The following is a 26,532-nucleotide window of genomic DNA, read 5'->3' on the forward strand; positions in this document are numbered from 1 at the left end:
ATAGGACTTGAAGTCAGGGATTATTGCAACACAATATTTTCCTATCCCCTAGTAATGAGTGTGGTTACTTACGGCGTCATTCACTAGAACCCCACTCACACTGACTACTATCCGCTCCATTAAAACATCATGCAAACAATCTGTTGTAGATCCTGCACATGTCGCACCTTTCTGCTCCACACGACCTCCTTTAAATCTGCACAGCGCTCCACTCTGGATATAGTATGTGTCGTATTTTATTTTACTGAACTCAGTTTTATATTTTGTGTAAATATTGTATTATTTTTTATTTGTAACAATAACTTTTATAATTGTTCTATTTTTTATTTAAACAACCTATTCTTGTTCCTGTGTCTCTGAACGCATAATTTGCACCAAAACAAATTCCGCGTATGTGCAACCCTACTTGGTAATAAAACCCATTCTGATTCTGAGCATGAACTTCAAAGGATGAGTGTCATTGGTTTCAGGAGAGATTTCAGATTTGAGATTTCCCACTGCCCGTGAACGTAGCCTCGGAGTGGTCCAGTGCTCCCGCTGAGCTCCGGGTGGGAGGAAGCGGCTCTGCACCGGTAGATAGAGGCTGTTGGTGTGCGTGTGTGTGTGTGTGTGCCATGTTTTGGGAAGACGGACACTTAATGAAACCGTGAGGGAGCTGCCTGACTCACCCGGAGCAGGGGGAGGGAGGGAGGCGATGACATGCCTGTTTCTCCCGGGCTTTACTCGCGGCTCTGAACGATGGATTGCATCTGTATTCTCACGACTAAGGTAATGCCTTTAAAAAAAAAAGTAAATACCAACACACACCGTAGACGGTTTGCTCCCGGATTGAATCTCTGATTTATTCCGACTTCACTCCAGAATTAACTCAGGCTTTACTCCAGAATTAACTCAGGCTTTACTCCTGAATTAACTCAGGCTTTACTCCAGAATTAACTCAGGCTTTACTCCAGAATCAACTCAGGCTTTACTCCTGAATTAACTCAGGCTTTACTCCAGAATTAACTCAGGCTTTACTCCAGAATTAACTCAGGCTTTACTCCTGAATTAACTCAGGCTTTACTCCTGAATTAACTCAGGCTTTACTCCTGAATAAACTCAGGCTTTACTCCAGAATTAACTCAGGCTTTACTCCAGAATTAACTCAGGCTTTACTCCAGAATTAACTCAGGCTTTACTCCAGAATTAACTCAGGCTTTACTCCAGAATTAACTCAGGCTTTACTCCTGGCTTTATTAATAATAATAATAACATTTACATATCACCTTTCTAGAAACCCAAGGTCGCTTTACAAGTCGGGTAGGGGTGAGTAGGGGAAAAGAGGCAGACAGGTTGGGGGGGGGGGGCAAGTAGCGGAATAATAAACCTATCAAACTAGTGGAGAAAGCCTTGGTGAAAAGGTGTGTTTTGAGTCCAGATTTCTCAGGTTTACTCCCAGCTTTATTCCAGAACTAACTCAGGCTTTATTCTCAGGTTTACTCCCAGCTTTATTCCAGAATTACTCCCAGGTTTAGTTGATTTATTTTCTGACCTAATCCAAAATCCCATGGAGGAATCCCATTGGAACAGGCTCGGACTTGCACACCAGCAAGCCTAGAGGCTGGTCAGAGTGAGCCTGAGCCAGCCCTGACTGTAAGCTTTACCAGAGAGGACCGTCTGCTCTGTCGCCTCCTCAACACAAACTGGGAGCTGGTGTTAGAAGAGCTGTGGTTTCTCTGAGAGCAGCTGACCAACAGTTTGTGGGTTTATCGTCAGCGCCAGATTTATAAAACTCCTTCATGTTTTTACAGACTGGCTGCTGCTGGGCAAGGGGTGTGACTGGGGATCCCTTTTTTTAGGAGTAGTTTGTGGTATACTGTAGAGAAAAAAAGCTTTCTGAAACACTGACCACCGAGAGACACAGCCATAAAAGGACACACACACACACACACACACACACACACACACACACACACACACACACACACACACACACACACACACACACACACTCACACACACATCAACAGAGAGAGTGAGATTCAGAACACAAATCTCCACTTCCACAGAGAGAGGACGTCTACAGGAGGGAATACCTGGAATACTAACTTCTTATTCGATCGGCAGAGCAGCTCTTTCACACAGTCAGAGCCACAGAGGAGGAGCTGAGAGCTGAAGACGTCTCCTTCCTGCACAACTACAAGGCTGCAGTGGAGAGGTTGCAGCGCCCCCTGCTGGAGGATCCACAGCAGCCCTCAGGGGCTCTGATAGACCAGGCCAAACACCTGGGCAACCTCAGCTTCAACATCTGGAGCAAGATGAAGGACACGGTGTCCTACTCTCCTCTCATCCTGGACCCAAACACTGCTGATCCATACCTCATCCTGTCTGAAGATCTGACCAGAGTGAGAGGAGGAGGAGACAGAAACTTCCTGATAATCCAGAGAGGCTGGGTTATTACGGCTCTGTCCTGGGCTCTGAGGGCTTTAACTCAGGGATTCACAGCTGGGACGTCCAGATTGGAGACAGTACAGGCTGGTCAGTGGGTGTGTCAGCAGAGTCTGCCTACAGGAAGAGAGACTTTGAGTCTGGATCATGGAGACTACGGTTCTTGTCTGTTGGATACAAAGCAAAGTCTCCATCAGATCCAGACACTGATCTCCCCCTGCAGAAGGAGCTCCAGAGGGTCAGAGTGAGTCTGGACTGGAACAGAGGAAAGCTGTCCTTCTGGGATCCTGACTCTAACACACACATACACACCTTCACACACACTTTCACTGAGAGGATGTTTCCATACATTAAAACTCTGCATCAACTCAAGGCATTACCGGTGAAGGTCTCTGTGAATGTGGAGCAGCAGGAGTTTATATCTGAGATGTAAAAACAATGTTGAAGTTTTACCATGGTAATTGTCCAAAAAACGTGGCCTTTCCTTCGACCTACGACTTCAAAATTTCCGCTATCGATTATTCCTTCACAATTTAGCAAAATGGGGTTATTTCAGCCAGAATGCTCAACTACTTAAGCATGTAAGCATGCACCCAGTAAGGGGTGCTACCGAGTAATTTTAACACAAGTCTACAACGTTTCTGTAATTCATAGTGAAGGTCAATGGGTTCTTGCGTAATGTACCAATGACTGTGACTTCCCTTAACCCCTAAACGATTAGTGTTAAGTAACAATGACGTATTCCAGCTCCCTGCAAGTTCAGCTAACGCATAGTTTGCTACTTATGCCACGCCCACTTCCATCGCTTGTTATGGTACTTTAGATCTTGGTGACAACTTCGGGATGTCAAATTCTGTGAAATTCTGTCCCTTGGTTGTGAGGTACACATTTGTGGTATTTTTGGCGTCCCGGCTGGGATGGTAAAGCTTTCTGTACACTTACTCCCCAAAATGTATCCAACAAAATGTTCGATTGTTGGATAATTGCCGTCTTAGCCCCGCCTATCTTAATACATTTTTTATTAATGGCGGCCATGTTTTTTATTATTACTTACCTTGCTTACTAATGGCAGATACGTTCGATGCTGTTCATCAGATCTCATCTTTATCGAGTCAAAACAGAAAGAAGTATCCGTCGTTTTACTCTCTACTTGTTGGGCAGATCTTAGTGGTTCCGGAAGCTTTTTTGTAGAGCTCTTTCAGCTGCGTATGTTTGCAAGATTTGAAGTCAGTCCGACTGACGGAATGGCGTGAGCTTTCCAATAAAAGGTGTCTATGGGGGCAGTAGAGAGCCAGCTGCTGACGGCTGAGCCCTTTCACTGCAGAACTCTGCGATTTCTGCAAATGAATGTTGGTGTTGAAGTGAGGACGTGTTTTTGCGGCTAAACCTGAAGTAAGCGTTGCAAGGGTCCCTCGTTGGGGTGGTAGGACTCACTCCTGCACCACTGTATCGAAGCAGGAAGTCAACCTTGTAAAGCTTTAGCATGGAGGAGGTGTTTTCAGCACAGATCCTTGAAATCAATGAAAATGTGTGGATTTTTTGGGGCAAATATTGTAGAAAGCAGACATGGGTAATTAGAAGTGCTTGATATTTTTATTTTACGTTGTGCATAAATGTTTCGTGATGTTGCATAATATCTTTTGTTGATAGTGTCTTGCTTTGTGACACTATAGGGATGAAATGCAGGTACCACTACATCCTTTTTAACGTAGTTTTCTAAATACACACAACGTACAACTTTTCATTTGTCATTTTTGGACAAATTAAATATGTGCATTTTTTCAGGTTTTTCTAAACTGTTTTTATCATTGGTGTTTTTTATTATGTCACATTTAAAATGTATTAAAACAAATAATAGTTTGAAAGAGAAACAGATGCGGTTGTGTGGAGCTTTGTATCTGTGTCTTAAACGCTCAAAATAATCATGTATAAGCTGGTTACTCTTTAATAGCAATCCATCAAGGCGACTTGCGAGGGAGTGGGTCGGTTTTGACGCAGTAGGTTGCTGGTTGGACCCCAACCCCTGCAGTCAACATGTGTGTCCTTGGGCAAGATACTGAACCCTGAGCTGCTCCCGATGGCCAACGGTGTGTGAGTGTGTGTATGAGTGTGTGTGTGTGTGTGTGTGATAGCTTCCCTAGAGCAAGTGGTGCTGCTCTGCATGATTGAGGTGTGAATGGCTCGCAGTATGTGGAGCTTTGAGGGGTCCAGAGACCTGATGGAGTAAAGTCCATTTTCCATTCAAGTGTCGTAGTACATATTCAGCCTCCGGTGGTCGTGGTTATCTGTGACGCTGCTGTGGTTAAAGTTATTGTAGTTTTAGTAATGGTTTATTCTGCAGGCGTTTCCTCTGATCCTGTTTGTTACGGTCGTCTCCCCCGAGTCTCCCCCTTTCTCTCCCTTTGTATTCGTGCCGATGGAGTCTCCTGCATATTAAACTCAGCTGTCATTTCTGCAGCTCTGCCCGCTGAATAATGCAGCTCTGTGTTTCTGTGTGTCTCTGAAAGGCAGCGTAAAGGAAAGTCAATTTTTCTAACAAGATGTTGAACTGATCCTTTAGGGGCAGGGAAGCTGCGGACGAAAACGAGACTTGTTTTGGTATAATGTTTGATTGAAGCCGGTTTCTATTTCCATTCTGATCACATTAAAGTAGCCTTTTATCCTGTGGTCACATCAAACCGTCTCTTTCATCTTCTCTTTTCATTTTGCTGAACCTGCTGCTCCACCACAAGACTATTATTTTTACTATAATGGCAGTTTTATGGGACCTTAAAACTAATTCAGCAGAATGTTTGCATCAAGCATTGGTCGTTATTTTAACTTTGGATTCAACCAATAGGAAGCTTCCTGTTTGTCGTGTGACTTTGTAACCTAAGGTTGGTGTAGGCAAATAAACATCCAGCAGATGGCGTCACTTAAACACTAAATATACTTAGAAATAATTACAAATACACATTAAAAATATACAAATCAACAGCAGAAAGACAAACATCAATAGGATATATAATATAAAGTATGAAGGACAAGCTGGAATAAACTACAACGCACCAAATAATAACTTCATTACCTTTAAATGTGGGGGAAATCTGATTATTTTAAGAGCAGTTGATTAGAAAAACACCACAGAGGAAGTTTCAAACGATGCTGTGCTGCCCCCTGCTGGAGATGCTGCCCCCTGCTGGAGATGCTGCCCCCTGCTGAGATGCTGCCCCCTGCTGGAGATGCTGCCCCCTGCTGAGATGCTGCCCCTGCTGGTGTGGTTGAAGGTGTTCAGCTTGGTGCTAAATACATATTTTTATATTGTGTTTGGTAATAATTCCAATAGTGCGTTATTTATTTAATTCTGAGGTATCTTGAGTTCTGTAGTTTTGATTAAAGCTTTATTTCTCTTACATTTCGGAGGGAAATAATGTAGTTGTACTTTATTTGAACAAAATGCATCTCTGAAGATCCAACCAGTGGAATAATGGTTTGAACACATTCAATATCTTACAGAGACTAACTCAGACCAAAATTACAAGGACCCCCATGACCTCCTTTGTTTACTGCCGGAACACAGTGACATCACTATGGGACACTCGCGCTCCTTTTTGGCAAGCGCTTCAATACATTGTACGTGATAGGCTAAGGGGCGGGACATCTCTAAGCGATGGACCAATTACAACAGCTGGCCAGCTTGGCTCTTATTTCCTTTTGTTTCTTCCTCTTCCTCCTTCCTCTTCTCTTCTGCCTCTCTCTTCCTCCTCTTCCTCCTTCCTCTTGCCTCTTCTCTTCTGCCTTTCTCTTCCTCCTCTCTCTTCCTCTTCTCCCCCTCCACATCACTGACTCTTTCCTCCATCACTATGCCTTCCCTGAGGAAACCCTCTCCCTTTCTCCCTCTCCCTCCCATCTCTCTCTATCTCTCTCTTTTCCGATGAGTCATGTGACCATTCTCTCTCCCTCGAGACCAATCACACCCCTACAGAGGAGAGTGTCTCACTCACTCACTCACACACACACACATACACACACACACTCGCTCTCTCTCGCGCTCTCGCTCAATTAAGTTGAATTGAAAAAGCTTTATTAGCATCAGGACCATAACGACGTGAACGCGTTACGACAGCTTTACGTAAATCGACATCTGGAATGTTCTGTTTAGTTCATGAACAGAAGAAGACTTGTTTTCCACATCAACATTTATTCAGAGAAGACCCAGAGTTATTGTGCGGGATAATGCTGACAGTCAATATAATGCTTTTATAAGGAAATAAAGACACACACACACACACACACACACACACACACACACACACACACACACACTGAGGAAGCCTTGGTTTTACTTTCACTTTCTCTTTGGTGAAAGGTTTCTTTAAGAAGTAAAAAAGGCTCTAATGTTTTAAAATAACGGTACGAAAGAATTCTCTCTTAAACACACACACACTCTCTCCCTTTCTCTCTCACACAAACACTCTCTTCCTCTCTCTCTCTCTCTCGCCCTCTATCCCACACACACTCTCAGTTTTGCTCTCTATCTCTCTCACACACTATCTCTCTCGCTCTCTACCTCACACACACTCTATCTCTCTCTCTCTCGCTGTCTACCTTACCCACATTCTCTCACACACATATACACTCTCTTCCTCAAACACACATTCTCTCTCTTGCTCTTTCTCTCTCTCTCTCTCTCTCTCCCCCACACACTGAAACACATCTCGGCTCTCGTCACTGTCAGCGTGGAGAGGGAGAGAGAGGGGAGGAAAACAGGCGAGCGGGGGAGAGAGGAGTCGAGCGCGCGAGAGGAGGTCAAGAGAGAGAGGAATATATTCCAGAAGAAGAAGGGGGAGGAAGAGGAGGAGGGGGAGGTGTGAATGAAGGAAGGAAGAGCTCTGGGAGTCGTTTCCTCCCCCGCCGCGATGGAGGACGTAAGGAATGAGGGCGGATGGTGAGGAGCAGCAGCAGCAGCAGCAGTAGTGGGGGGGGAGGTGGGGGAGGCGAGGGGGATGCTGGCGGGGGAGGCGCGTGGAGCCGGCGGAGCTCCCAGAGGAGGAGGCGACTCTCGGCCAAGATGTCCCCCGGCGGGAGGAAGGTGGAGTGTTTCTCCCCCATGCTGTGCCACTGCAAGGTGGCCTGCACCAACAGCACCATCTCCCTCATGTTCGGCTGCAAGGTGGGTGAGGAGGGGGGTGGGGGGGACTCCTCACGTGGGAGGGGGGCGTGTGTCGAGCGCCGTGTGTTTATAAAGTTTTGTTGCGGAGGTGGAGTTTGTTTCTAGAGATGCTCTGATTGGTTAGCTGACCGGCTCTGTTTTGATTGGGTGACCGCTGAGAGATGTCCCGCCCCCTGTGTCTTAGCGAGTGTTGTGTAGTGACGTCCAGAACTGTGTTTGTCAATAAAGTTTTGTTGGTGGTAAAGTTTGTTTTTGGGGCGGCTGCAGCTAACCAACGCTTCATCAATGAACGGTTTGCTGCTGTTCGATTGGTCGAATATCACAGAGGAGCGTGTTACATAGTGATGTCACTGGAACTTTGGGATTCCGCTGACAAATACTTTCTCTCTTTTCTGTAAACGGCCGGCTTCCTTCACAGTAAGACCTTTTTGTTTTTGTTAAATGTCACAGCACCCCCCCGTCTGAAACCAGAGCCCAGTCTGCTCTGTTGTGGTTGGTCAACCGCTTAGGGATGTCCCGCCCCTTTAGTGTATCACGTACAGTGTGTTGGAGCGCTAGTGTTCCAAAGTGAGGTCACAATGTTCCGTTGAAGGGAAAGTTTTTAAAATACTTGATCAATATCTCACAAAATAGTGAAAAATGCTGATTCTTCCTTTGTTTTACTTTCAGTTTGTAGTATCTATGGAGCATTTTAGGACAATATATAACATGCAGAGGACCAAATGTGCAGATTTTAATGCTGAATTGAACCGTTTAAAAGGCTGATGCTGTCTCAGGGTGCTGACCTCTGACCCCGGCATCAGGGTGGGATTGTTAATCCTCGGAGATTAGTGCGCTTTACTTCTGTTGTCTGGGTGTTGGAGGTTGGGCTTGAGATTAACCTCCGCTCGGTGATTGAGACCTTTTTATTCTACATGTTATATATTGTTGCTCTACTGTCAGGCAGGACCAGCTTCTTAAATATCACATTTAAACATTCAACACGCGTTTCCAAACGTAAAGAAAAGCATTGTGAAGTGAAAGCAGCGTACAGTGCTTTTAGAGGTCCAGGAGAGGGAAGCAGAACAGGGCCTCTTCAAATGACCCGCCTCGTGAATCAACCCCCCCTCCATGATGAAATGGTCTCTTCCTCTGTCTAGAAAACATCTTTCCAACATGTCGGGTTTATTCAATTACTTTATGTACCCTGAAAGATCTGACTGTCGAACATGGGATCTTAATATTACACATTTAATAAACCACTTTAAAACACCAAAGGGAGACTAGGAGGAGAGACCGTTATTTATCCCCGGGGGAAAGTGGGTTTCGTAACAGTTGCCCCATTTTAGCAATAAATAAAACAATAAACAACTAAACGGAATTTAAATTAAATGGAATTTAAATATTTATTTATATATGTACATTGAACAATATGTAATATAAATAAAACAAATCCATTAAATAGGAATATGTATTTAAACGTAAGAAATAAAATAAATGTTTAAATTAAATCAAAAAAGAAAGTAAATGAATGTGAAAATGTGCGTTTTGTACCAAGATATATGAATATGTTAGAGTATAATGGGGAGCATGCAGTCGTGCCCTTCCCCTAATAAAGATGCGGATGCTTAAAGCGAGCTCTGAACGCTCTGTGATGCTCAGGGGTCATGAAGACATGAACAATCCTCCCGTTAGACTCAGATATTATTCCTCGCTTGGTTGTGTCCCTGAATCATCCAGAAACCCTCCTCATCCTCCTCTTCATCCTCCTCCTCTCGACATCCTGCTACATCCACTACTATTTATAGCAGCTTTTGGCAGGCAGGAGTCAGCGTTGTGAGAAAGAGGAGGAGGAGGAGGAGGAGGAGGAGGAGGAGGAGGAGGATGCAGCGTCATCACAGGAAACTCCTCGCTGCTTCCTACGTCCACATTTCCATTTTCACAGCGAGCGGCTCGGAGTCTCTGAAGGACGCTCTGACACCGACTGCACGCTCTTATTCTGAAAGGATGCCCTGTGTGTCGCTGACTGCAGAGAAACCAACAGCTAGACTGACTGTGAATGTGCTGCATCCCATAATACTCAAACATGGATAATATTGGCTTACCAAAATGAATACATTAGATACATATTTAACACATTTAGTCAAATAAAAAGTATTTCTAGTTAAAGTTATAAATGTCAACAAAATAATATAACAATAATCAATAATCAATAATCAATAATCAATAACTGATGAATGCATTAATTTAATCCATCAAAATAAAGTAGATTTAAAAAGCTTCACTGCAGTAACAACAATATATACAGAACACACATCAACAAAATAAACATCCATCCTGACTGCCATCACAAAGTACAGGTTTCATTGGGAGCCTTCAAAGCTGTAAGGAGGCTCCCTCTGCCCTCCTGGTCTTTGTGGTTCTTCCTCTAAGTCGTCGTGGTTCTTCCTCTAAGTCGTCGTGGTTCTTCCTCTGAGTCGTCGTGGTTCTTCCTCGGAGTCTTCCTCTGAGTCGTCGTGGTTCTTCCTCTGAGTCGTCGTGGTTCTTCCTCTGAGTCATCGTGGTTCTTCTTCCTCTTGAGTCGTCGTGGTTCTTCCTCTGAGTCGTCGTGGTTCTTCCTCTTGAGTCGTCGTGGTTCTTCCTCTGAGTCGTCGTGGTTCTTCCTCTGAGTCGTCGTGGTTCTTCCTCTGAGTCGTCATGGTTCTTCCTCGGAGTCGCTGTGGTTCTTCCTTGGAGTCGTCGTGGTTCTTCCTCTGAGTCGTCGTGGTTCTTCCTCTGAGTCGTCGTGGTTCTTCCTAGGAGTCGTCGTGGTTCTTCCTCTGAGTCGTCGTGGTTCTTCCTCTGAGTCGTCGTGGTTCTTCCTCTGAGTCGTCGTGGTTCTTCCTCTGAGTCGTCGTGGTTCTTCCTCTTGAGTCGTCGTGGTTCTTCCTCTTGAGTCGTCGTGGTTCTTCCTCTTGAGTCGTCGTGGTTCTTCCTCTGAGTCGTTGTGGTTCTTCCTCGGAGTCGTCGTGGTTCTTCCTAGGAGTCGTCGTGGTTCTTCCTCGGAGTCGTCGTGGTTCTTCCTAGGAGTCGTCGTGGTTCTTCCTCTGAGTCGTCGTGGTTCTTCCTCTGAGTCGTCGTGGTTCTTCCTCTGAGTCGTCGTGGTTCTTCCTCTGAGTCGTCGTGGTTCTTCCTCTGAGTCGTCGTGGTTCTTCTTCCTCTTAGTCGTCGTGGTTCTTCCTCTGAGTCGTCGTGGTTCTTCCTCTGAGTCATCGTGGTTCTTCTTCCTCTTAGTCGTCGTGGTTCTTCTTCCTCTGAGTCATCGTGGTTCTTCTTCCTCTTAGTCGTCGTGGTTCTTCTTCCTCTGAGTCGTCGTGGTTCTTCCTCTGAGTCGTCGTGGTTCTTCCTCTGAGTCGTCGTGGTTCTTCCTCTGAGTCTTCCTCTGAGTCGTCGTGGTTCTTCCTCTGAGTCTTCCTCTGAGTCGTCGTGGTTCTTCCTCTGAGTCGTCGTGGTTCTTCCTCTGAGTCGTCATGGTTCTTCCTCTGAGTCGTCGTGGTTCTTCCTCTGAGTCATCGTGGTTCTTCCTCGGAGTCTCCTCTGAGTCGTCGTGGTTCTTCCTCTGAGTCGTCGTGGTTCTTCCTCTGAGTCGTCGTGGTTCTTCCTCTGAGTCGTCGTGGTTCTTCCTCTGAGTCGTCGTGGTCCTGCAGCCTCCTGGTGCTCTCCATCTGTCGCCACTCCTCGTTCACTGGGCATTTTCACTAGTTGTGTTTTCATGCATTTTCTTTTATTCAGATTCTTTTTTATTTGAACTTCTCATGTTTATTCAAATATTTTGTGATGATTGAAATGTATACATCATTTTTAGATGATTATATTTAAAACATGACTTCCTTATAATGTGCTTCTAACTCCTTATTTTGTGTTTATATGAATATTTGTATTTGATTATACTTCATATTTTACTGCACTTCTGTTTATTTACACATTTGTATTGAATTGAACTCTTTTCTGTTTATAAAGTAATGTTTGTGTTTTGTTTAAATCTTTTTATTTCACATTTTTACTTTAACTTATTTCTTTAAAACATTTTATTTATTTTTTCTTATAATATTAGTGTTTTATTCTAAAAAATCCCCAACTAAGTATTCTGACGAGGCTTCTCTGTCTGACATCATGCTCTGATTTTGGTTGCTTTTGATTAGAAATAAGCTCTTCACATATCCCCACATCTGATGAATAATCGAAGGTGTTCCCAGTGAAACCAGCTCCTCTCTCACGCTCCTTTGTCCTGACTGTCTTCCCCCTGTTTCTCCTGCAGAAGTACCGGCACCAGGATGAGGATTCGTCTCCTCAGGACTCCCCCCAGCTGACAGAGGAGGGGGGGGGTCCGGAGCTTGGTTCAGGTGGCGGAGAAAAACCTGTCACTGATCGAGAACGTCCACGGATACGTAGCGCACGCTCACATCTCACCTATGAAGGTAAAAAGATATGATTATTCTCAGGAGTTTCCATCAATCCCTCTCTGTGTTCATTTACAGCTTCACCTTTAACATCATTCCTCTAACATATTTTACTTTAGAAAAACCTCGTGATTATTCAGTGAAATATATACATTTATTCAGCCTAGAAACAAAAAGTAAACGATGAACTATTTGGCTTTTTTATCTCCATCTGTACAGGTATAATACATAAGTAATCAGATGTTTAAATATAATTAAAAACTATATGAAACATCGTGATTTGTCAGTGAAATATACTGTTTATTTTATTCTAGTCAAACAAACAAATTACTTAATTTACAAGAAAAACAGCAAAAGTATTTTGTTTGAAATCTGGAATCAATAAAATATTTGGATTTTTGAATAAAAACTAACGATAAGCTGGTAACATTATTTTAGCACATTATTGTATTCAATATACAGTTCAAAATAATAGCAGTCCAACATCACTAACCAGATCAGCAACTGTGTTGGGTCGAAATTATATTCCTACAAATAATTTACTTTAGTCCAGTCCTAGAAAACCTGAGTACTCATCCTGCAGCTCTCCATACCGTCTCGTCTCCGTTCAGGAACATTGAGCTCAGATCCGCTCTTTCATGGTTTTAGAAACTATTTAGAGCCTGTACTCAGAACCTCCCCCCCCCCTGTCTCACCTCACCTGTCTCACCTCACCTGTCTCTCTGCTGCTTTGCCTCTCTGTGTGTTTTGACCCTCGCGAGACTCCGTCCTGATCCTTTTATCCCGTAGGAAGTTGCTCTGGAGTCCATCTTTGACGGTTCCTCAGCGTTCCTCCCGGAGCTCCCCTCCCCCACATCCTCCACCCTCTATAGCCCCGGAGAGGACAGCCCCCTCCCCTCCTGCTCCTCCAACCCCTACCCCCCTATCCAGGTAAACCCCTCCCCTCCACCACCCTTCTCCACCTGGCTACGGCGGTTTAATATAATAACAGGTACTTGAGTACTTGGTTGATCCACACAGCAGCATGGAAGACATTGCACATGAATCAGAGATAAATAAACAGACCAGCCTTAAAGATAAACCATAGGTGGGTAAAACACAGATGTTCAAATGTATACAGACTTTAAATATGGTTATTAAGAACTAATATATATATTTATGGTAATATTTGTTTCCTTAATTTACTCTCTCAACTTATGTAAAATGATTTCTGAAAAAAATTCAAATCTGAGCAGAAATTCAGAATCTTGAAAAAGTCAGGATTCTTAGATTTTCAGAAAAAAACCTCAAAAGTGTTTCATCTCAAATACTGAGCATGAAGAACCACAGAGCTCTGGGTCCAACAAACCTTTATACAGCTAGTCACTTGTGATTCATGGTATTTATTTGTCGTTTTTCCAAGTGTTCTAAGCCTATTACATGACATTATATTACATACATTAGAGATGTAATACTGTGAATACTGTGGACAATAAACACAGGAGGCATTTCGGGTGAAGTGTCTGGCCCAAGGACGCAACGGCATGCCGACTGCATTACTGCAGTACGAATGCTATTTGCTGTTGGTTAGCCAGAACTGCTTTATTTGTTTTTTGAAATATTTTTTATGATTGGAAACCTTAATATTCTTTAAATGCTTGAAATGTTTTGTCAGTAACCAGGCTAGCTGTTTTCTATGCTAAGCTAAGCTCCCACTCAAGGATGGTTTTGATCTTCTGATTTATTTTTGGTTGGAAAGCAAGTTATTACATTTCCCAATGTCGAACTTCTTCTTCAACAAGCATGATGTCTGGTTTTGTCGGTGGAATGAGTCTCGTTTTGTGAAATGCTGGACGAATGATTGAAATCACGTTAGTTGTTGACGTGTAGCTTTATCCCTGGATGAAATGTGTCGGCGTTCTGCTGTCATCTGTCCGCTTTGATTCAGACTGAATTTATGGACGGATTGGGAGGAAGTTTGGGGATTTTCTGACTTTTCATTTAGTGCTTTTATCAGGACAACATATCAACGTGTCCTGTGTCGGGACTCTAATGTGCTTTGATTCGGACTGAAATATCTCAACAACTTTTGGATGGATTGAGATGAAGTTTGGGGATTTTCTGACTTTTTATTTAGTGCTTTGGGCAGGACAACATAAAGGAACTCTAAAGGAACCAAAGCTGCCAGGACAAAGCATGAAGGAGCATGCAAAGGAAAGACCCAAGTAAATTGCATGGAGTCCAGTATTTGAGCGTTGGGTGAAGTTGTGCTCGCGGTGAGATCTCCACTTCCTGCTCCTCGTTGTTTGCTCCACGTTTGAAGTCTCCGGTTTGACGTCAGCTCTCTCCGACACCTCCGCCGCGTTAACGCAGTGAAAGGAATCCCTGAAATGCTCCTCTCTTATTCTTTATTACATCTTTCTTCTTCCGCCTCTCGATCGCTTGCCTCGGCAGCGCCATGGCAACTCTGGAGAAATCCTGATGGCAGGGAAATGGAGGAGGAGGAGGAGGAGGAGGAGGAGGAGGAGGAGGAGGAGGAGGAAGGTGAAGGACGGGGCAGATTTAAGTGAGGCTTCCTGTAACTGGCCTCCTCACACAAAAAGATTTACTGCCGCTCTCTGGTGTGTATTCATCACCGAGACAAAGGTCGTGAAATGACTCGTCACTAATGCTCCGTCGTCTCTGCCGCACTTTATTCCCGGCTGCAGCAAAGCATGCTGGGAGGACAGACCAACTCTATTTATAGCCCACAGGGTGCCAGTCGTGCCTGGAATATCAGGGAAATCATGGAGCTTTGAGGAAGCATTTTCCAGGCCGAGGAAGTGATAGATAAATAAATCCTGAACACAAAAGATTCCTATCAATAGATACGGAAGAGTAGACAACATTAACCAGGTTGATGTCACTGCAGGGAAACATACCATATTTTCCTCATACAATTTTGCACCAAATTAAGGCGTTAACAGACACAATTGCACTTATTTCAACCCTCTCTCTTCACGCTTTAAGGGGCCCTGTTATGTTCATGGTCATCAGTCTGTAGAGCCTCTCCTGGGACACGTGTCCACGCTTTAATGTTCAGAAAGCTCTGAATCTTTCTCATACTGCCTGTGCTGCGGCAGCTCTTTTCCCCCTGTGTCTGAAACCAGAGCCCAGTCTGCTGTGCTTGGTTAGCTGGTGAGATTTTTAGAAAATAGTGAACTTATTGAAACTTTGAGAAAAAATCTGCATTTTCACATTTTCAGGAAATAGTCCAAATTTTGAACATTTTTCAGGAAAGTCAGAATTTTGAGATGTTCAGAAAAAAAAGCTTCAAAAGTATTTCATCTGAACTACCGACCATCCCCCTCATGGAGAACCTCGGAGCTCTTTCCTGGGTCCCCCAACTTTATAATAATCGGCGGGAAAAGCAGGGATTTCCATCGTTATGCAGACGATATAAACCTGTATTCAATATACAGGGAGTACTGTGGCCTATCCCCACAAGAGCCATGGGGTGAAGGGTCTTGCTCAAGGACACAACGGCATGCTGCAGTGGGATTGAGCCTGTGCTCCCATGATGTGAAGACCAACCCCCTGCACCACAGTCGCCCCTAATGTTCCGGACCCTCTTAACAGACGAGCGTTTTGGATCCCATCGCTGTCCGATCGACCGCACCATGAATCTGTATTCTGCCGCCAAGACTTCATTCATATTTATTTTGCATCACTTTTCCTCAAGAACATAAAGTTTCGTTTTTCTGCCGGAGAGAAGAGACCGTAAATCAGCCAAAGTTTGGGAAGAAGAGGAACAGAAGGAGGAGGAAGAAGGAGAGGAGAAAGTAGAGGAGGATGAAGAGAAGGTTATAGAAGAGGTAAGTAAGAAGAGCAGGAAGGAGAGGAGGAGGAAAAGGATGTGGGAAATATGGGGAGGAAGATGAAAAGAAGGAAGAAGATGAGTGAGCAGAGGAGGAAGAGGAGAAAGAGGAGGAGGAGGTGGAAGAAGCAGAGTATGAGCAGTGGAAGACGAGGAGGAGGTGAGGAAGGAGGTTTCCAGACTGCAGCTGGATGAGAGATCAGAGGACTCTTTAAACACACACACACACACACACACACACACACACACACACACACACACACACACACACACACACACACACACACACACACACACACAATCTCTCTCTCCAGTCTCTCTCCTCCTCCTCCCCGGACTCAGACTCCTGCTCACCGACGGCAGGAGGAACGCCGACGCTCCGGTCGCCTCCCTCAGCTCCTGCAGTTTGTGCGGAGGCGGGGGGGCGAGTGAACCCCCCCCCCTCCCTCACTCCCATCCATCGTCTCCTCTTCCTCCTCTTCCTCCTCCTCCTCCTCCGACGCCGAGCCTGCAGCAGAGGAGGCGACATCACCTCCTCCTCCTCCTCCTCCTCCTCCTCCTCCACAGAAACATGCTCAGCTCCGTCTGGTTTGCTAAGAAGATGGGCCGCCGCATCATGGGCTCCCTGAGGAGAAACAAGCGGCTGCACCGGCACCTCCTGGTAGGTCCTCCAGCCACCCCCAAACAACCCCCGCCTCCTCCTCCTTCTCCCCCATCACCTCCTCATCCATAAAGGTGAGGAGGTAAGGAGGAGGCGCTGCACCGTGAGTCATTTGCTACAACCTGTGGTCACCGTGTGTGTGTCTGCATGTGTTTCAACATGTGTGTGTGTTTATGATAAAGTGTGTGTGCATGTATGCTACAGGTGTGTGTGTGTGTGTGTGTGTGTGTGTGTGTGTGTGTGTGTGTGTGTGTGTGTGTGTGTGTGTGTTTGAACATGTATTTGAATGCATGTATGCTAATGTGTGTGTGCTTGTGATTTAACTTTTGTCGTTGTGCGTGTTTTCAAATGTGTGTGCATGTATTTTAGTGTGTGTGTGTGTGTGTGTGTGTGTGTGTGTGCGTGTGTGTGTGTATCTGTGCATCATGTTGTGGCTCAGGATTCGTGCACATCTGGATCCTCACCGCAGTTCTCCTAAAAAAATGTATTTACTGACAAAAGGACGCGCAGCGTAGAGAAGGGTTTAGTGGCGGTGATTTGTTGATAAGGCTGGGGTGTGTGTGTGTGTGTGTGTCTGTGTCTGTGTGTGTGTGTCTGTCTGTGTGTCTGTGTGTGTGTATGTGTTTACACTCTGTTTTCCCGGCATGGAGACGTTCACCTGCAGCATCAGATGTGAGCAGCTCTGCAGCAGCACATGCCTTAGCCGGCGTTGCCTAGCAACCTCCCGGCTCCTGACACGCAGCGCTACCTTACCGCCACACACACACACACACACACACACACACACACACATATATGTAAAAAATGTATCCAGATATACGCAGTTAAAACACATGCACTATAAATACACACTTCCACACTGTCACGCCTCCATTGGACTCCTTTGTTTACTTCCGGGACATAGTGACATCACTATGGAACATTTGCTCTCCTATTGGCTAGCACTCCAACAGATTGTTCGTGATAGGCTCTTTAAAGTAGAGACTCTACATACTGATATACACCTGAACATCAGCAGGAGAGGACTCTTTAAAGTAGAGACTCTACATACTGATATACACCTGAACATCAGCAGGAGAGGACTCTTTAAAGTAGAGACACTACATACTGATATACACCTGAACATCAGCAGGAGAGGACTCTTTAAAGTAGAGACACTACATACTGATATACACCTGAACATCAGCAGAGAGAACTCTTTAAAGTAGAGACTCTACATACTGATATACACCTGAACATCAGCAGGAGAGGACTCTTTAAAGTAGAGACTCTACATACTGATATACACCTGAACATCAGCAGGAGAGGACTCTTTAAAGTAGAGACTGTACATACTGATCAACACCTGAACATCAGCAGGAGAGGACTCTTTAAAGTAGAGACTCTACATACTGATATACACCTGAACATCAGCAGGAGAGGACTCTTTAAAGTAGAGACACTACATACTGATATACACCTGAACATCAGCAGGAGAGGACTCTTTAAAGTAGAGACTCTACATACTGATATACACCTGAACATCAGCAGGAGAGGACTCTTTAAAGTAGAGACTCTACATACTGATATACACCTGAACATCAGCAGGAGAGGACTCTTTAAAGTAGAGACACTACATACTGATACACACCTGAACATCAGCAGGAGAGGACTCTTTAAAGTAGAGACTCTACATACTGATATACACCTGAACATCAGCAGAGAGGACTCTTTAAAGTAGAGACTCTACATACTGATATACACCTGAACATCAGCAGGAGAGGACTCTTTAAAGTAGAGACTCTACATACTGATATACACCTGAACATCAGCAGGAGAGGACTCTTTAAAGTAGAGACTCTACATACTGATATACACCTGAACATCAGCAGGAGAGGACTCTTTAAAGTAGAGACACTACATACTGATATACACCTGAACATCAGCAGGAGAGGACTCTTTAAAGTAGAGACTCTACATACTGATATACACCTGAACATCAGCAGGAGAGGACTCTTTAAAGTAGAGACACTACATACTGATATACACCTGAACATCAGCAGGAGAGGACTCTTTAAAGTAGAGACACTACATACTGATATACACCTGAACATCAGCAGGAGAGGACTCTTTAAAGTAGAGACTCTACATACTGATATACACCTGAACATCAGCAGGAGAGACTCTTTAAAGTAGAGACTCTACATACTGATATACACCTGAACATCAGCAGGAGAGGACTCTTTAAAGTAGAGACACTACATACTGATATACACCTGAACATCAGCAGGAGAGGACTCTTTAAAGTAGAGACTCTACATACTGATATACACCTGAACATCAGCAGAGAGGACTCTTTAAAGTAGAGACATACATACTGATATACACCTGAACATCAGCAGGAAGAGGACTCTTTAAAGTAAGTACTCTACATACGAAACCCTGAACATCAGCAGAGAGACCTTTAAGTAAGACACTACATACTGATATACACCTGAACATCAGGAGGGGACTTTTTAAAAGTAGAACACTACATACTGATATACACCTGAACATCAGCAGAGAGGACTCTTTAAAGTAAGACTCTACATACGATAACACCTGAACATCAGCGGGAAGGCTCTTTAAAGTAGAGAACCTACATACTAAAACACCTAAACATCAGCAGGAGACCCCTTTAAGTAAGACTCATACTGATATACACCGAACTCAGCAAGAGCTCTTTAAAGTAGAGACACTACATATGATATACACCGGAACATCAGCGGGAGAGGACTCTTTAAAGTAAGACTCTACATACTGATAACCCCTAACATCAGCAGAGGGGACTCTTTAAAGTACAGTACTCTGTTTGAAACTGTTACATATTTTGAGAAAAGCAAATATATCTGGGTTTGGATAGATTTGAGCAGCTGGGTGCGTCAGTGTAATATTGTTCTTGTGCTGATGGTGTGATGCTCTGTGCTGCCTGTAGGGGGAGCTGCAGATTGAAGGGTTTTATCATGTGCACAGCAGCTACAGTGTAGGTATGGGAATGAAAATCTTGTAGGTTTTGGATATATTTTGCACTTGTAATTCTATTAATAACATCCAGCAGAGGTCATTAGTTATATTCAAATCATCATTTCCCATCTTATGTTAAAGATACCCTGATTTGAAATCGTCATGGTTCTCTCTTTACAGATTCCTTGTGATTTGTTTAATTTTGCTGCTCTTATTATAAGGAATGAGTACAATGGGTTTTTTTCAGTAGTTGTAGAAAAAGTGAGTTTTTATTTAGAGAAATACTAAAGAAAAGTACGGCTTTCCTTTTAGATGTTTCCAAGAAGCCACACAAGAAGCGACGAAATGACCAATAAGAGAACTGAAAAGTACCCAGAGAGGAAGTAAACACTAAAGGGAACAGCAGAAAAAGACAGACAGGAAGTAAACACTAAAGGGAACAGCAGAAGAAGACAGACAGGAAGTAAACACTAAAGGGAACAGCAGAAAAAGACAGACAGGAAGTAAACACTAAAGGGAACAGCAGATGAAGACATACAGGAAGTAAACACTAAAGGGAACAGCAGAAAAAGACAGACAGGAAGTAAACACTAAAGGGAACAGCAGAGGAAGACAGACAGGAAGTAAACAGTAAAGGGAACAGCAGAAGAAGACAGACAGGAAGTAAACACTAAAGGGAACAGCAGATGAAGACAGACAGGAAGTCAACACTAAAGGGAACAGCAGATGAAGACAGACAGGAAGTCAACACTAAAGAAAACAGCAGATGAAGACAGACAGGAAGTAAACACTAAAGGGAACAGCAGAAAAAGACAGACAGGAAGTAAACACTAAAGGGAACAGCAGAGGAAGACAGACAGGAAGTAAACAGTAAAGGGAACAGCAGAAGAAGACAGACAGGAAGTAAACACTAAAGGGAACAGCAGATGAAGACAGACAGGAAGTAAACACTAAAGGGAACAGCATAGGAAGACAGACAGGAAGTAAACACTAAAGGGAACAGCAGAAAAAGACAGACAGGAAGTAAACAGTAAAGGGAACAGCAGGGGAAGACAGACAGGAAGTAAACACTAAAGGGAACAGCAGGGGAAGACAGACAGGAAGTAAACACTAAAGGGAACAGCAGAAAAAGACAGACAGGAAGTAGACAGTAAAGGGAACAGCAGAGGAAGACAGACAGGTAGTAAACAGTAAAGGGAACAGCAGAAGAAGACAGACAGGAAGTAAACACTAAAGGGAACAGCAGAAAAAGACAGACAGGAAGTAAACACTAAAGGGAACAGCAGAAGAAGACAGACAGGAAGTGAACACTAAAGGGAACAGGAGAAAAAGACAGACAGGTAGTACACACTAAAGGGAACAGCAGAAGAAGACAGACAGGAAGTGAACACTAAAGGGAACAGGAGTGGTTGTGTGAGTGTGTAATATCGGGATGAGGTGCAGCGAGGCGTCATTACAGCGGCACATTAACCCTTACATAATATTGTTATGTCCTGTATGATCGTATTGATTGGCTTTCTAAATGCTGCGTTTGAGTTCCTGAATCATGTGGGTCAGTTTCCAGATTCAAAGCTCCAGCTCGATTTAGATTGGAGCCTCCGGGGCTGACCTCCGTCACAGTAACCCACTTCATCGTCTTTATCGACCGTTAACGACACAAGGAGCAATGCACGTACCGATATTTACAGCAGAACGTGGAGTCCATGTGCTGTGGTTCTCTACCATTGTGGAAATGGATGGAGACGATGTGTTCAGGGACATGAGGCTGATTCATTGGTGCTGTATGCAGATGATGTCGCTGGTTGGGGCATTCGTCTCTTTTGTGGATTTAAAATCTGTTTACAGGAATCTGTTGGACTGCACTTGTTTGTGGGGTTTTCTGGGGCGTTTGTGTAAACCGTTCTCCCGTAACTCCATCTGACCAACAAGAGAGTCTCACTTCTTTGGTCCTGCTAACCTAAGAGATGTGTCTTACCATTCTTAAAGTTTGACCAAAAGCAAGTGCTAAGCAGGATGTGTTGAGGCTCCTAAAGGACCTCCTGCTGGGTTCTTTTAAAGTAAAATGCCATTTCCCATTTCTTGATGGTCTTCTTTCTAAGTTCTACTTCTACTCTTCTGACTCTTGATTTTTTCATTTTTGGTAAAGGAACATAACAGTTTCCTGGTCGAACTGAACTCTAATTGCAAGGAAAACATCGTCTATCAAATCACGTTGGTGTTGAGTTAGACCAGATTTAGGTTCAATATTCCTGTCCTTTAGATACTGTTGAAAATGTCCCGTCGTTTTGGCCGTTTTTGTTTTCTAATAATGTGCGGCCCTATTTTGAACATTAGCAAAACCTGCTGCAGAATTTGGAAAGAAGAGCAATTTTCCTTCAAATCAATGAGTAATATTCATCTCGATATTGATCGACTAGCTTTGACTGGTGACGGGAACCAACATGTAGTTTTATTTTGAGGCTTCTTTTCCACCTTCAGTTTCCGGTGCTGGTGTCTGTCAGGTTTTCCTCTCTGGGGGAGCTTGGTGTTGTATCTCCGTGTTAAAGCTGCTGCAGAGAACAGCTAAAGGGGAGCTGAGCAACCAGGAGTCCTCGCTGCTGACATGCTCGTGGCAGTGTCTGATCCGTCTGACATCGATTATTCATGCGGCGAGTGGAGCCGCCCCCCCTCGTGCTGACATGTGCCTCGCTCACTGAAGCCCATTAATTGGCAGGACAATGGGAGGGAGGGTGTCACAGAGGGAGAGCAGTGGGGAGTGTTTTTGTGTAACAGGATTGAGTTTGGAGACCCAACAAGCCTCTCGAGGAGCCATCTATGATTCATAACCCGCCGGGAATCTCCCACCATGACCACGCATTTCCCCCGCCACGACTTCCCCTCCAAGGCTGTGAACGGCGGCGAGAAGACGCTGCCGAGGGTCGGGCTACAGGAGTCCCTCACCCACCTGCACCCGCTGCAGAGGGTCGAGCTGCAGGAGTCCCTCACCCACCTGCACCCGCTGCAGGAGTCCCTCACCCACCTGCACCCACTGCAGGAGTCCCTCACCCACCTGCACCCACTGCAGAGGGTCGAGCTGCAGGAGTCCCTCACCCACCTGCACCCGCTGCAGAGGGTCGAGCTGCAGGAGTCCCTCACCCACCTGCACCCGCTGCAGATGGTCGAGCTGCAGGAGTCCCTCACCCACCTGCACCCGCTGCAGAGGCAACACGCCATCGAGCTGCACCGGCAGCAGCAGCAGCAGCAGCAGACGTCTCTGTCCACGTTCACCGCCTGCACGGTGCCGGCGTCCTGCCGAGCTCGAAGCCGCTTCCTCAACCTGCGCGACAGCGTCAGGAAAAGCCCAACCAAGAGCACGGCCAAAGTGGTCGGCTGCACCCAGGCCTCCATCAGGCAGGAAATCCCATGGGTGCCCTTCGCCTTCAGTAAGGTACTTCATCCAGAGCGGGATAAACACTTGTAGCTCAGAGTTACACAGGTTGAGGGGCCGTGTTGTCAGAGAGTTTGTGGCTCTGGATGCTCTGTGTGTGTGTGTGTGTGTGTGTGTGTGTGTGTGTGTGTGTGTGTGTGTGTGTGTGTGTGTGTGTGTGTGTGTGTGTGTGTGTGTGTGTGTGTGTGTGTGTGTGTGTGTGTGTGTGTGTGTGTGTGTGTGTGTGTGTGTGTGTGTGTGTGTGTGTGTGTGTGTGTGTGTGTGTGTGTGTGTGTGTGTGTGTGATCTTGTAGAGTAGAAGTACTCAGGTCTTGTACTTGAGTAAAGTAGAAGTACTCAGGTCTTGTACTTGAGTAAAGTAGAAGTACTCAGGTCTTGTACTTGAGTAAAGTAGAAGTACTCAGGTCTTGTACTTGAGTAAAGTAGAAGTACTCAGATCTTGTACTTGAGTAAAGTAGAAGTACTCAGATCTTGTAGTAGAGTAAAGTAGAAGTACTCAGATCTTGTACTTGAGTAAAGTAGAAGTACTCAGATCTTGTACTTGAGTAAAGTAGAAGTACTCAGATCTTGTACTTGAGTAAAGTAGAAGTACTCAGATCTTGTACTTGAGTAAAGTAGAAGTACTCAGATCTTGTACTTGAGTAAAGTAGAAGTACTCAGGTCTTGTACTTGAGTAAAGTAGAAGTACTCAGATCTTGTACTAGAGTAAAGTAGAAGTACTCAGATCTTGTACTTGAGTAAAGTAGAAGTACTCAGATCTTGTACTTGAGTAAAGTAGAAGTACTCAGGTCTTGTACTAGAGTAAAGTAGAAGTACTCAGATCTTGTACTTGAGTAAAGTAGAAGTACTCAGGTCTTGTACTTGAGTAAAGTAGAAGTACTCAGGTCTTGTACTTGAGTAAAGTAGAAGTACTCAGGTCTTGTACTTGAGTAAAGTAGAAGTACTCAGGTCTTGTACTTGAGTAAAGTAGAAGTACTCAGGTCTTGTACTTGAGTAAAGTAGAAGATCTTGTACTTGAGTAAAAGTAGAAGTACTCAGGTCTTGTACTTGAGTAAAGTAGAAGTACTCAGGTCTTGTACTTGAGTAAAGTAGAAGTACTCAGGTCTTGTACTTGAGTAAAGTAGAAGATCTTGTACTTGAGTAAAAGTAGAAGTACTCAGGTCTTGTACTTGAGTAAAGTAGAAGTACTCAGGTCTTGTTCTTGAGTAAAGTAGAAGTACTCAGGTCTTGTACTTGAGTAAAGTAGAAGTACTCAGGTCTTGTACTTGAGTAAAGTAGAAGTACTCAGGTCTTGTACTTGAGTAAAGTAGAAGTACTCAGGTCTTGTACTTGAGTAAAATAGAAGTACTCAGGTCTTGTACTTGAGTAAAGTAGAAGTACTCAGGTCTTGTACTTGAGTAAAGTAGAAGTACTCAGGTCTTGTACTTGAGTAAAGTAGAAGTACTCAGATCTTGTACTTGAGTAAAGTAGAAGTACTCAGATCTTGTACTTGAGTAAAGTAGAAGTACTCAGATCTTGTACTTGAGTAAGTAGAAGTACTCAGATCTTGTACTTGAGTAAAGTAGAAGTACTCAGATCTTGTACTTGAGTAAAGTAGAAGTACTCAGGTCTTGTACTTGAGTAAAGTAGAAGTACTCAGATCTTGTACTTGAGTAAAGTAGAAGTACTCAGATCTTGTACTTGAGTAAAGTAGAAGTACTCAGGTCTTGTACTTGAGTAAAGTAGAAGTACCAGAGTGTAGGAATACTCTGTCACAGTGAAAGTATTCTAAATGTTCCTCCAGTGAAAGTAGAAAGTACTCTCCTCTAAATGTACTTAAAGTAGCGACAGTAAAAGTAGTCATTGTCTGATTGGTCCATTTCAGAATAATATCTCTGATATGTTTTATAATGATTGATCATTAAAGTGTTCTCAGAGCTGGTAAAGGTGCAGCTAGTTTGAATGGCTTTGTATACTGCAGGGTAGCTGCTGGATTTACTGCAGATGAACTACAGTCTGATTTAAGGGGTTATATTCACCATCATTCATCCTAGATCTGTAAAGAAACTAAAGGTGTTAAATACACTTACTGGAGTAAAAGTACAAGGTAGCATGAAATTGAAATACTGTAGTAAAGTACCTCTGAATTGAACTACAGTTTGTGTTGGTTGTGGAAGTAAAGCTCCGTTGTGATTGGCTCCCGGCGGCTGCAGAATTAGGGCTGTGGATCGATGTGGTCGATGTGCGCGGCTAATTTTAGCTCCGAGTTTTGCTGCTGCTGCACCATCCAGACTCTGATGAGACTTCCTGCCTCCAGGTCCTGGGGGGGTGGGGGCGGGGGATACACTCAGTACACATACTCGAGTACTGTGATTATTTGAGGTTTTCAATTTTTATAAAAGCAGCATTTTATTTGTTTTTAAAATGCTGCTTTCATAATTGTATTACATTTATTTAATGAGACATCTTTTATTCTCTCCATAATTCATATTTAAGAGTTCATGAACACAGAAAGTGTCGGCAGGAAGTGTGCCGGGTTAACACTCTGTGCTGCTTTTCAATAAAAAAATAAAAGACATCCACCCCCTGACACCGTGCCCAGGGACCGGGGATTTAACACACACGCACACACACACACACACACACACACACACACACACACACACACACACACACACACACACACTCAGGTCAAACAGCGGGCTTTAATCTTCTCGGAGCAGATGGGACGACTTTTGTCACGACCGTCCAAAGGGCCGCGCAGTAAACTCTCTTTCTGCATCAGAATCAGAGCTGTGTGTTTTGTTGCTCTAATCATCCCCAATGTTTCACAGAGTTTATCAGGGTAGCGGTGCCTTTCAGACGGAGTGTATTAAGCCACGTTTTTCCCATAGACGTTTTACATCTCTGTGCTTTTTAACTCTTAATGGATGAATGGTGTTCGTAATGGGACTTGTGGACTTGAAGTAACTGAGCTAACTAGAACTCCAGCAATGAATAGACTGAATAAAAACACCTGTTTCTGTCTCTAAAGTCTGTTTCCAGCCTCAGAGTTCTGGAGATCTGCTGCTTTTCCTCTGATTTGTAATAAAGTGGACTCTGAGTCACTGACAGACAAGTTTCACTCTGACTGAATGCAGTTCAAAAATAAGAATAAAAAAGTACAAATAGATAAGTATAAGAAATAAATCTGGGGAAATAATAAACAAATAAAAATGAACAAATTGGAAAATGAGAATAATTATAAAAAATAAGCAATAATAATAACTGTTGAAAACTTTGACTTAATCAAAGATATATAAATAATAAATAGGAAAAATAGAAATGGCTGAAATATATAGATTTCAGATATGAACATACTATAAACACGTACTACACATGGCAAAATAAATATAAACAACAGTAAACAAGAATAATACTAAATACAAAAACATACATAAAATGAATAATGAATTATAATTAAAGAACAATATATAAAAATAATGGTTCAAATTAAATGACATTCATTCAAACTCTGACATATTTAATGAACTGCCTTTAGCTCTTTTTTTAACACCTATCCGTCACCTTCCTCCACCTCCTCTTCCTCCTGTTTGTCTAACCTCTGATCTTCAACCTTCACCATGTTCAGCAGGCAGACGCCCCCCCCGC

General features: G+C 43.9%; 1 protein-coding gene across 1 annotated transcript in view; it reads left to right on the plus strand.

Annotated features, from left to right (window-relative positions):
* The window catches only part of dlg1b (discs large MAGUK scaffold protein 1b), a 62,187-nt gene that overhangs the window by 14,823 nt on the left and 20,832 nt on the right, over nt 1–26,532 (plus strand). The window contains 3 exon segments of the mRNA XM_063886294.1: nt 11,856–11,930; nt 11,932–12,015; nt 12,787–12,927. Of these exon segments, the coding sequence (XP_063742364.1) occupies nt 11,856–11,930; nt 11,932–12,015; nt 12,787–12,927 (300 nt within the window).

Source organism: Eleginops maclovinus, chromosome 6, assembly GCF_036324505.1.
Source record: "Eleginops maclovinus isolate JMC-PN-2008 ecotype Puerto Natales chromosome 6, JC_Emac_rtc_rv5, whole genome shotgun sequence".
In the NCBI taxonomy this organism is placed as follows: domain Eukaryota; kingdom Metazoa; phylum Chordata; class Actinopteri; order Perciformes; family Eleginopidae; genus Eleginops; species Eleginops maclovinus.